Here is a 12785-nt window from a genome sequence, read left to right on the forward strand (position 1 = left end):
TTCCTGTGATTTATCATCATTACTGCAGTCTTCAGAGTCACATGACCCTCCACTGATCACTCTCATATGAGGATCTGATGATCAACACATTAAATCATAATTACAGTTTTACACACTTTTGACCGGTAGTGTAATAAAAAAAATAAAACTAGTGCCAGGGCCAGTCGTGTTTCCACTATCGGCCAATAGCGGACGTTGAACGCCTTTCTAAGCCAATCAAATACCTTATAGAAAATTAACAATAATAAAATGATTTATATACATATATATAATGTGTGTGTGTGTGTGTGTGAGTGAGAGAGAATGGTAAAATAGGACAATTTGCGCTTGTAATTTCAAAGTGAAGGCTTAGAATAGACCTTACACTTAAAAGCGCTCCTTTTTGGACAACCAACCAATCACAGTCTTCAAAAGAGTTAGGAGTTTTCTGAGAGGAATCTAGAGCCCTATTCGCAGGGGATTAGTTTTATCTGAGGACCTCGTGTGATTTAGAATTTACTCCCCACATCTGAGTTTTGCGCGGCGCATTCGCACGGGATAAGCAAAGCCTGTGATTTTACTCAAATTTACTGACTTATCTCCCGGATATGATGTCAAGACTTGTAAATGTTTTTTCGTTATAGATATAAGTTAGCTGTATGAAATTATAAACAGTCGTATCGATATCATTTTGATTGTTTTATAGTAATAACAATAATTTAGTTCAATTAGAGAACAGATGCTACAATTAAAAACTAGGGCTGTCAAAGATGAATCGCGATTAATCGCATCCAAAATAAAAGTTTGTTTTTACATAATATATGTGTGTGTACTCTGTTAATTATTATTTATATATAAATACACACACATTCATGTATATATTTAAGAAATATTTGCATGTATATACATTTATATAATCTATAATATATATATATAAATATAAATGTTTTGTATATAAAAATAATATTTTTTTCTTAAATATATACATGCTTGTGTGTGTATTTATATATAAATAATAATTAACAGAGTACACACATATATATTATGTAAACACAAACTTTTATTTTGGATGTGATTAATCGCGATTAATCTTTTGACAGCCTTATTAAAAACTGAACAGAGCTATAATAATATACAGCGGAAGATTCGGTTTCAAAGCTAAATGTAAAAGCGCCCATTTAAGTGAGTTTGTCATTTTCCTTTTCTGTTTTTCATTAAGAATAATATTAAACACACCATTCAAGCAATTTACTCCCAAATTGGTGCTCATTCTAAAGTGAAAGTCATTATAGGAATTCATAACGGTGCGCATTATATGCAGCCTAGCGGCATTTTTCGTGAAAGATAAAGATAAAAATGCGCACAGGAAACAAAAACCTTGCAAAAATTATACACGATCCGCCTAATCCCGGCCAAATCCCAGAGATGCCGATTCGCGGGACTAATATTATCACAGGACCTCGTGTTCGGCGAAATATGTCAGGTAATTTACGGGGGAATTTTTACTTTACAAATTACAGACATGGCCGATTCGCACAGGATTAAAGCTACACTGTGTAACTTTTTTAGTTTATTCTTAGCTAAAAACACTTAGTTCTTTCAAAAATATATGTGCTCATTAATGTATATTTACTTCTTTCAAGTAATAAAGTATTCTGGTAAGTTTATAATATGCCATTGTAAACACATACGGGTGAGGGTTCGAATGCGGGTCGCCATGTTGATCCTCCATCTTGAAAGTACATTAGCCAAAGAGGGACATACCCGTAAATTCAAGCTTCGCCTTTGGCGTTTTAACACTCGATGGCACCGTGTCCAATGTGGACGAGGTCACCGTAGGAGTTAAAACGAAATCGGAATTGAGAGGAACAGAAACTAATATTCACTGGATGGTCATATACCTTTTCACCACTAGATGGGGGAAAATATCACACAGTGTAGCTTTAAAGGGTTAGTTCACCCAAAAATGAAAATTCTGTCATTAATTACTTACCCTCACTGATTCATAACGCTTCAAACCGCTGAATCGACTCACTGATTCATAACGCTTCAAACCGCTGAATCGACTCACTGATTCATAACGCTTCAAACCGCTGATTCGACTCACTGATTCATAACGCTTCAAACCGCTGATTCGACTCACTGATTCATAACGCTTCAAACCGCTGATTCGACTCACTGATTCATAACGCTTCAAACCGCTGATTCGGCTCATTGATTCATAACGCTTCGAAGCTTCATGAGGCCGTGTTTTGAAATCGTCATCACTATATAAGTCGTTATTTAGGGTTTTTTTGCGCACAAAAACTATTCTCGCGGATTCATAAAGTTATTGTAGAGCCGCTGTAGTGAGATGGACTTTGTAACTTTAGTCTTTAGTGCCTTTTAAGGGTCTTGAGAGTGTAAAGTGCCATTGAGCCAATGGAGGCCTTTCAGAGCATCAGATTTACACTAAAATATCTTCATTTGTGTCTGAAGATGAACGGAGGGTAAGTAATTAATGACAGAATTTTCATTTTTGGGTGAACTAACCCTTTAAGATCACAGACATTCTCTGCAATTATTACAAATCACCAGAGCTCCCCAGATAAAACTAATCCCCTGCGAATAGGGCTTTAGAATCTTTATGAATTCGGGCCCAGGACCTTGTGAGAGTGGCTCAGATCTTTATATAGCGTTGTTTACCTGAGAATGCGTTGCTGTAGTAGCGTGAGAGCGTCTGCATGATGTCTTTGGAGTGCTGTGTCCAGGGCGCGATCTTTCGGTACGTCTTCACTCGGTGAACCAGCTGAGATCCTCCGTACTGCAAAGACAGTGTGTCGCCGTGGTCCTCGTACAGCTCCTCGAATAATCTGCACACACACCATGAAGATCAATATGACGCCAACCCCTGGCTCGTGTAATGTTGGTTTGCACAGGTACCTGACGCAGTCTGTGTCAAACTGAAGCTTGGGTTTGTCGATCATCCCGAGGGCGTAGAGCTGGTACGCCAGGGCACACTTGCCCACCATGAACTGGGCGGTGTTGGTTCGATCCAGACAGTCCACACAGTTCGTCCTCAAAACCCCCGTCTGTCAAAACAACACACAGTAATTCATTTTCCTGAGCTAAAATCCTCATATGAGAGTGATTAGTGAAGGGTCATGTGACACTGAAGACTGGACTAATGATGATTTGATCACAGGGATAAATGACACTTTACTATATATTCACATGATCTACACTGGAAATACAGCATATTTACAACTGGCTCAAACAATCAAGCGAGTTTGGGGGCGGGACTATCTGTTTGCCTGACCAATGGCTGACTGTGTTCAGAAGAACTGTTAGAAAACAGTCATTCTGCTATTCAATTATCAACTAAGCTGGAGGAATTGTATTAAATTAAATATTTCATATACATTTTCAATTTAATTTAAGTGTACCAAAATGTACAAATACATTTTTGGAAAAATATAAAACTTGACTGACTCACCGACCGACCGATTGACTTACTGATTGATTGGTTTACTGACTGACCGACCGATTGATTGACTGACTGATTGATTGACAAACCGATTGATTGACTGACTGACTGATTGATTGACTGACTGATTGATTGACTGACTGATTGATTGACTGACTGATTGGTTTACAGACTGACTGACTGACTGACCGATCGATTGATTGACTGACTGATTGATTGACTGACTGATTGATTGACTGACTGATTGATTGACTGATTGATTGGTTTACAGACTGACTGACTGACCGATTGATTGACTGACTGATTGATTGACTGACTGATTGATTGGTTTACAGACTGACTGACTGACCGATCGATTGATTGACTGACTGATTGATTGGTTTACAGACTGACTGACTGACTGACCAACTGATTGATTGATTGATTGACCAATTGATTGGTTTACTGACTGACTGACAGACCAATTGATTGATTGATTGACTGATTGGTTTACTGACTGACTGACTGATTGATTGATTGACCGATTGATTGGTTTACTTACTGACCGAACGATTGATTGATTGATTGATTGACTGATTGGTTTACTGACTGACTGATTGATTGATTGATTGATTGACTGATTGGTTTACTGACTGACTGACCGACCGATTGATTGATTGGTTTACTGACTGACTGACCAACCGACCGATTGATTGATTGACTGACTGGTTTACTGACTGACCGATTGATTGATTGATTGACTGATTGATTGGTTTACTGACTGACTGACCAACCGATTGATTGATTGACTGATTGATTGGTTTACAGTCTGACTGACTGACCGACCGACTGACTGATTGATTGACCGATTGATTGGTTTACAGTCTGACTGACTGACTGACTGACTGACCGACTGATTGATTGACTGATTGATTGGTTTACAGTCTGACTGACTGACTGAGTGACAGACTGACCGATTGATTGATTGACTGATTGATTGGTTTAAAGTCTGACTGACTGACTGACCGACCGACTGATTGATTGGTTTACTGACTGACTGACCGACCGATTGATTGATTGACTGACTGGCTTACTGACTGACCGATTGATTGATTGATTGGTTTACAGTCTGACTGACTGACCGACTGATTGATTGACTGATTGATTGGTTTACAGTCTGACTGACTGACTGACTGACAGACTGACCGATTGATTGATTGACTGATTGATTGGTTTAAAGTCTGACTGACTGACTGACCGACCGACTGATTGATTGGTTTACTGACTGACTGACCGACCGATTGATTGATTGACTGATTGATTGGTTTACAGTCTGACTGAATGACCGACCGACTGATTGACTGACTGATTGATTGGTTTACTGACTGACCGACCGATTGATTGATTGATTGACTGATTGGTTTACTGACTGACTGACTGACTGACTGATTGATTGATTGATTGACTGATTGGTTTACAGTCTGACTGACTGACTGACTGACTGACCGACTGATTGATTGACTGATTGATTGGTTTACAGTCTGACTGACTGACCGACCGACTGATTGATTGACCGATTGATTGGTTTACTGACTGACTGACCGACCGATTGGTTTACTGACTGACCGACCGATTGATTGATTGATTGATTGGTTTACTGACTGACTGACTGTCTACTGACCGATTGATTGATTGACTGATTGATTGGTTTACTGACTGACTGACCGACCGATTGATTGATTGGTTTACTGACTGACTGACCGACCGATTGATTGACTGATTGATTGGTTTACAGACTAACTGACTGACCGACCGATTGATTGATTGACTGATTGATTGGTTTACAGACTGAATGACTGACCGACCGATTGATTGATTGACTGATTGGTTTACTGACTGACTGACTGACCGACCGATTGATTGATTGATTGACTGATTGATTGGTTTACAGACTGACTGACCGACCGACTGATTGGTTTACTGACTGACTGACTGACCGATTGATTGACTGATTGATTGATTGGTTTACAGTCTGACTAACTGACTGACCGACCGATTGATTGGTTTACAGTCTGACTGACTGACTGACCGACCGACTGATTGATTGACTGATTGATTGGTTTACAGACTAACTGACTGACCGACCGATTGATTGATTGACTGATTGGTTTACTGACTGACTGACTAACCGATTGATTGATTGACTGATTGATTGGTTTACAGTCTGACTGACTGACTGACCGACCGAATGATTGATTGACTGATTGATTGGTTTACTGACTGAATGACCGACCGACTGATTGATTGACTGATTGATTGGTTTACTGACTGACTGACTAACCGATTGATTGATTGACTGATTGATTGGTTTACAGTCTGACTGACTGACTGACCGACCGAATGATTGATTGACTGATTGATTGGTTTACTGACTGAATGACCGACCGACTGATTGATTGGTTTACTGACTGACTGACTGACCGACCGATTGATTGATTGACTGATTGATTGGTTTACAGACTGACTGACCGACCGACTGATTGGTTTACTGACTGACTGATTTACTGACTGACTGACTGACCGATGGATTGACTGATTGATTGGTTTACAGTCTGACTAACTGACTGACCGACCGACTGATTGATTGGTTTACAGTCTGACTGACTGACTGACCGACCGACTGATTGATTGACTGATTGATTGGTTTACAGACTAACTGACTGACCGACCGATTGATTGACTGATTGGTTTACTGACTGACTGACTAACCGATTGATTGATTGACTGATTGATTGGTTTACAGTCTGACTGACTGACTGACCGACCGAATGATTGATTGACTGATTGATTGGTTTACTGACTGAATGACCGACCGACTGATTGATTGACTGATTGATTGGTTGACAGACTGACTGACCGACCGACTGATTGGTTTACTGACTGACTGACTGACCAATTGATTGATTGACTGATTGATTGGTTTACAGTCTGACTGACCGACCGATTGATTGACTGATTGATTGGTTTACTGACTGACTGACTGACCGACCGATTGATTGACTGACCGATTGGTTTACTGATTGACTGACTGACCGACCGACTGATTGATTGACTGACTGATTGGTTTACTGACTGACTGACTGACTGACTGACTGACCGACTGATTGACCGACTGATTGACTGACTGATTGATTGGTTTACTGACTGACTGACCAACCGATTGATTGATTGACTGACTGATTGGTTTACTGACTGACTGACTGACTGACCGACCGACTGATTGACCGATTGATTGACTGATTGATTGGTTTACTGACTGACTGACTGACTGACTGACCGACCGACTGATTGATTGACTGATTGACCGATTGATTGACTGATTGATTGGTTTACTGACTGACTGACTGACTGACTGACCGACCGACTGATTGATTGATTGACTGATTGATTGGTTTACTGACTGACTGACTGACTGACTGACTGACCGACTGATTGACCGATTGATTGACTGATTGATTGGTTTACTGACTGACTGACTGACTGACTGACCGACCGACTGATTGATTGATTGACTGATTGATTGGTTTACTGACTGACTGACTGACTGACTGACCGACTGATTGATTGACTGACTGATTGGTTTACTGACTGACTGACCGACCGACCGACTGATTGATTGACCGATTGATTGACTGATTGATTGGTTTACAGTCTGACTGACTGACTGACTGACCGACCGACTGATTGATTGATTGACTGATTGATTGGTTTACAGACTGACTGACTGACCGACCGACCGATTGACTGACTGATTGATTGGTTTACAGACTGACTGACTGACCGACCGACTGATTGGTTTACTGACTGACTGACTGACCGACCGACTGATTGGTTTACTGACTGACTGACCGACCGACCGACTGATTGATTGGTTTACTGACTGACTGACTGACCGACCGATTGATTGACTGACTGATTGATTGGTTTACTGACTGACCGACCAATTGATTGACTAACTGATTGATTGGTTTACTGACTGACTGACTGACCGACCGATTGATTGACTGATTGATTGGTTTACTGACTGACTGACCGACCGACCGACCGACCGGCTGATTGATTGACCGATTGATTGACTGACTGATTGGTTTACTGACTGACCGACCAATTGATTGACTGATTGATTGATTGACCGATTGATTGACTGACTGATTGATTGGTTTACTGACTGACCGACTGATTGATTGGTTTACTGACTGACTGACCGACCGATTGGTTTACTAACTGACCGACCAATTGATTGACTGATTGGTTTACTGACCGACCGATTGATTGACTAATTGATTGATTTACTGACTGATCGACCAACCGATTGATTGACTGATTGGTTTACTGACCGACCGATTGATTGACTGATTGGTTTACTGACCGACCGATTGATTGACTGATTAATTGATTTACTGACTGACTGACCGACCGATTGATTGATTGGTTTACTGACCGACCGATTGATTGATTGATTTACTGACTGACTGACCGACCGATTGATTGGTTTACTGACTGACTGACCGACCGATTGACTGACTGATTGGTTTAATGACTGATTGACCGACCAATTGATTGACCGATTGATTGGTTTACTGACTGACTGACTGGCCAATTGATTGAGTGATTGATTGACCGATTGATTGACTGACTGATTGATTGGTTTACTGACTGACTGAACGACCGATTGATTGACTGATTGATTGACCGATTGATTGACTGACTGATTGATTGGTTTACTGACTGACTGACCGACCGATTGATTGACTGACTGATTGATTGTTTTACTGACTGACTGACTGACCAATTGATTGACTGATTGATTGACCGATTGATTGACTGACTGATTGATTGGTTTACTGACTGACTGACCGACCGATTGATTGACTGACTGATTGGTTTACTGACTGACTGACTGACCAATTGATTGACTGATTGATTGACCGATTGATTGACTGACTGATTGATTGGTTTACTGACTAACTGACCGACCGATTGATTGACTGACTGACTGATTGATTGGTTTACTGACTGACTGACCGACCGATTGATTGACTGATTAATTGACCGATTGATTGACTGACTGATTGATTGGTTTACTGACTGACTGACCGACTGATTGATTGACTGACTGACTGATTGGTTTAATGACTGATTGACCGACTGATCGATCAAATCAATCGTTTAAGTGTACCAAAATGTACAAATACATTTATGGAAAAATATAAAATGGGATTAAAAAGGTGTCAGATACTATTTTTATTTTCTAAATATATAAAAACAAGGGGAACAAACAATAGAATTTATCAAATGATATGCTATATGATACAATCATAAGCTGTGAGTTTGTATTTTACCAGCGTTGTTCAATAAAACATAAGATTACTTGCTTTTGATGCTTTATTTGACCCAGTTATTATTGCCTCATTGTCATTATAATATGCATTTTAAGACATTTGAATGGCTATTTTTCACTCAGGTCTTTTTTTATTACCACAAATAATGAATCGACAGTGGAAACGCGACTGGCCAACGTGACTTTATTAAAAATAGTTAAAATATTGCCTCATCTTGTTCTTGTGAACCCAATATCGTCTCGTGAGGTAAGTGTATCGTCACACTCCTAATAAAGACTTATGCAAACAATGATAACAATTTAATATGCTGAATTTTATAAGGCATTGGCTCTTTGACTTCCACTTTTAATGCACCTACATCAACAAAGTGAGACTGGTGTTTTAATATGTCAGTCATGGACACTTTAGGTCTGAATAGACACTTCTTGACCAGATTGAGAAGCAATATGCAGCAGTTTTGACGCTGAGAGCCGAAGCTTTGGACTGGAGTCTGTTGACATACCTGTAACCTGCCATTCGGTGTGACCTTCCCGCCGAGATCTCCCCACCTGAACAACAAAGACAGTTTGATGAGAGTCTTTTGATGCGGACGGCTCCATCAGACCTCATGTGTATCGCGGCGGCTCTATTGTTTTGAAAATGAATCAGTGCTTCAACACGTGGACCAGCGAGGGCTTTACAGCAGCAAGTGCAGGAAAACAACAAAAGTGCTGCCATTTACTTCAGCTGTGACTCAGATGGGAGGTCGATACCTTCTGAGCTCTTGTGAGAAGGACAGAAATAGTGTTTTGAAGCACTGCACACAGATTCTGCCCTTACGGAGTTCATCTGGATTCACACGGTTTCCATGGAAGAGGAACATTAAAATAGAATCCACTGCAGCCCATTGGCTTGGCTTATTAGTCATTTGATGAAGTCTCTATGATCCATTGTGCTATTACCCCCTCTTTCATTGAGTGACCGACCGACAGATTGATTGATTGATTGGTTTACTGACTGACTGACTAAAGGCCGACCGACCAACCGACCGATTGATTGATTGATTGACTGACTGATTGATTGGTTTACTGACTGACTGACTGACCAACCAATTGATTGATTGACTTACTGACTGATTGACCGACCGACCGATTGATTGATTGGTTTACTGACTGACTGACCGATTGATTGGATGACTGATTGATTGGTTTACTGACTGACCGATTGATTGATTGATTAATTGGTTTACTGACTGACTGATTGATTGACTGACTGATTGATTGACTGACTGATTGATTGGTTTACTGACTGATCGACCGACCGACCGACCGACCGACCGACCGACTGATTGATTGATTGACTGATTAATGGGTTTACTGACTGACTGACCGATTGATTGATTGATTAATTGGTTTACAGACTGACTGATTGATTGACTGACTGATTGATTGACTGACTGATTGATTGGTTTACTGACTGATCGACCGACCGACCGACCGACCGACCGATTGATTGATTTACTGACTGACGACCGACCGACTGACTGACCGACCGACCGACCGATTGATTGACTGACTGATTGGTTTACTGACTGACTGACCGACCGACCAATTGATTGACTGATTGATTGACTGACTGATTGGTTTACTGACTAACTGACCGACCGATTGATTGACTGACTGATTGGTTTTCTGACTGACTGACCGACCGATTGATTGACTGACTGATTGGTTTTCTGACTGACTGACTGACCGACCGATTGATTGACTGACTGATTGGTTTACTGACTGACTGACCGATCGACCGACCGATTGATTGACTGACTGATTGATTGGTTGGTTTACTGATTGACCGACCGACCGATTGATTGACTGATTGATTGGTTTTCTGACTGACTGACCGACCGATTGATTGACTGATTGATTGATTGGTTGGTTTACTGACTGACCGACCAACCGATTGATTGACTGACTGATTGGTTTACTGACTAACTGACCGATCGACCGACCGACCAATTGATTGATTGATTGACTGACTGACTGATTGGTTGGTTTACTGACTGACTGACTGACCGACCGACCGACCGACCGACCCACCGACCGACCGATTGATTGATTGATTGATTGATTGATTGATTGACTGATTGATTGGTTGGTTTACTGACTGACTGACCGACCGACCGACCGATTGATTGATTGATTGGTTTACTGATTGACCGAACGACCGATTGATTGACTGATTGATTGGTTTACAGACTGACTGACCGACTGATTGATTGACTGATTGATTGGTTTACAGACTGACTGACCGACCGACTCACCGATTGATTGACTGATTGATTGGTTTACTGATTGACCGACCGACCGATTGATTGACTGATTGATTGGTTTACTGACTGACTGACCGACCGACCGACCGATTGATTGATTGATTGACTGGTTTACTGACTGACTGACTGACTGACCGATTGATTGATTGATTGGTTTACTGACTGACCGACCGACCGACCGACCGATTGATTGATTGATTGATTGATTGGTTTACTGACTGACCGACCGACCGACCGACCGACCGACCGACCGACCGATTGATTGATTGATTGATTGACTGACCGACCGATTGATTGATTGACTGATTGATTGAATGACTGACTCAGTGTTGAGCATCATGGCCTTGCAGAAGCAGATTCTGAGTTTGCAGAATTTTAGCAGTGAAAAAACTTCATCAGCAAATGAACAATGTGTTACTAATGGAAAACTATTCAAACTTGCAAACATACGGCATTCTGATAAACCCCTGTGGGAAACATTTGCAAAATATTCCCACAGACTTGATGCAAACGTGCACAGCAGATGTTTGACAACACCGTATTATTTCTGAGGGAATTTCTATGTGAATTTAAGAGTGTCTGACATTCGTTATCACATCCATAAACAACACTGCTCTGCAAAAAATGATGTTCTTCTTAGTATTATTGTCTTGTTAGCACAAATATCTACACTTTCTTAAAACAAGATACATTTACTGGAGATGCAAAAAGCTTAAAAACTTTATTTTGATTGAGTTTTTTCAGAAAAAGTCATTTTGCTGCTCAAGTAAATGTATCTTGATTTATGAACTTTTAGATATTTGAGTAATACTTAAAGCCTTTATGTATAATGCATTATAGATGTTTTTCATGCATTAATTATGCCTTGTAATGCATTTTATGATCTCGGGAATAATTGTAACCACAGTTATAATACATTATAATCTATTAATTATTACACCTTTAGAAAGTATTAAAACACATGATAACCTGTTTCAAATGCAACAAGGAATAATGCATTATAACTTTGGTTTATGAAAATATATAATGTACTAGAAAAAAAGGGGAAAATACTCTTTTTCATTGATTAATTCCATCTTTTGCATGTCATAGCATTGCTGAAAGAGACTGCTTTTGTGGATTAAATGATTCTCATGTTAAACAAACATTCACCTTTCATCAGGACGTAATGTGTGGCAATGGAAGTCGGGTCGATTAACGAAGAAGCCCGTCCTCTTCACCACATTCTCAGCGATCATACTGAGACGGTCCAACACGTTACACAGTTTACTGCACAGAAACAAACAAAGAGCCTTGAGCGCAGGAAGGATGAGGACATTACTTTTCTGTTACATAAACAAAAGGAATAAAATCCTTACAGAAACTACTTGTCATCTGCCACTTAAGTTTTCCATAAGATGTTTAGCTGGAGACTGAAAGTAATTGCGACTCCATTTGCATGCTCAAAAATGAAATTGAACGAAACACAATAAAGCTGAAGCCACAAGTCTGCTCAAATCTGAAGATATTATCTCTAAAACTATGGATTTTATGAAACATTTTCTAAGACCATGTCATGTGAGTTTTTAGAGAAGGCTGATAAGATGCTAATAAAAATTTGTATTTCTCTGTAAACACCCAGTCAATCGTCTAATGTCTGGCGAGGAGAACT

General features: G+C 40.2%; 1 protein-coding gene across 6 annotated transcripts in view; it reads right to left on the minus strand.

Moving 5' to 3' along the window:
- Positions 1 to 12785, minus strand: part of fig4a (FIG4 phosphoinositide 5-phosphatase a) — a 128352-nt gene that overhangs the window by 39381 nt on the left and 76186 nt on the right. For all 6 annotated transcript variants that reach the window (XM_079830466.1, XM_079830467.1, XM_079830468.1 and 3 more), the window contains exons 13-16: positions 12287 to 12403; positions 9329 to 9374; positions 2902 to 3050; positions 2665 to 2831 (exon numbers count right to left, since the gene is read on the minus strand). In XM_079830466.1, the coding sequence (XP_079686592.1) occupies positions 2665 to 2831; positions 2902 to 3050; positions 9329 to 9374; positions 12287 to 12403 (479 nt within the window). The remainder of the gene's footprint in view (positions 1 to 2664; positions 2832 to 2901; positions 3051 to 9328; positions 9375 to 12286; positions 12404 to 12785) is intronic.

The sequence above is a fragment of the Gobio gobio genome (genome assembly GCF_949357685.1).
Source record: "Gobio gobio genome assembly, chromosome: 12".
In the NCBI taxonomy this organism is placed as follows: Eukaryota; Metazoa; Chordata; class Actinopteri; order Cypriniformes; family Gobionidae; genus Gobio; species Gobio gobio.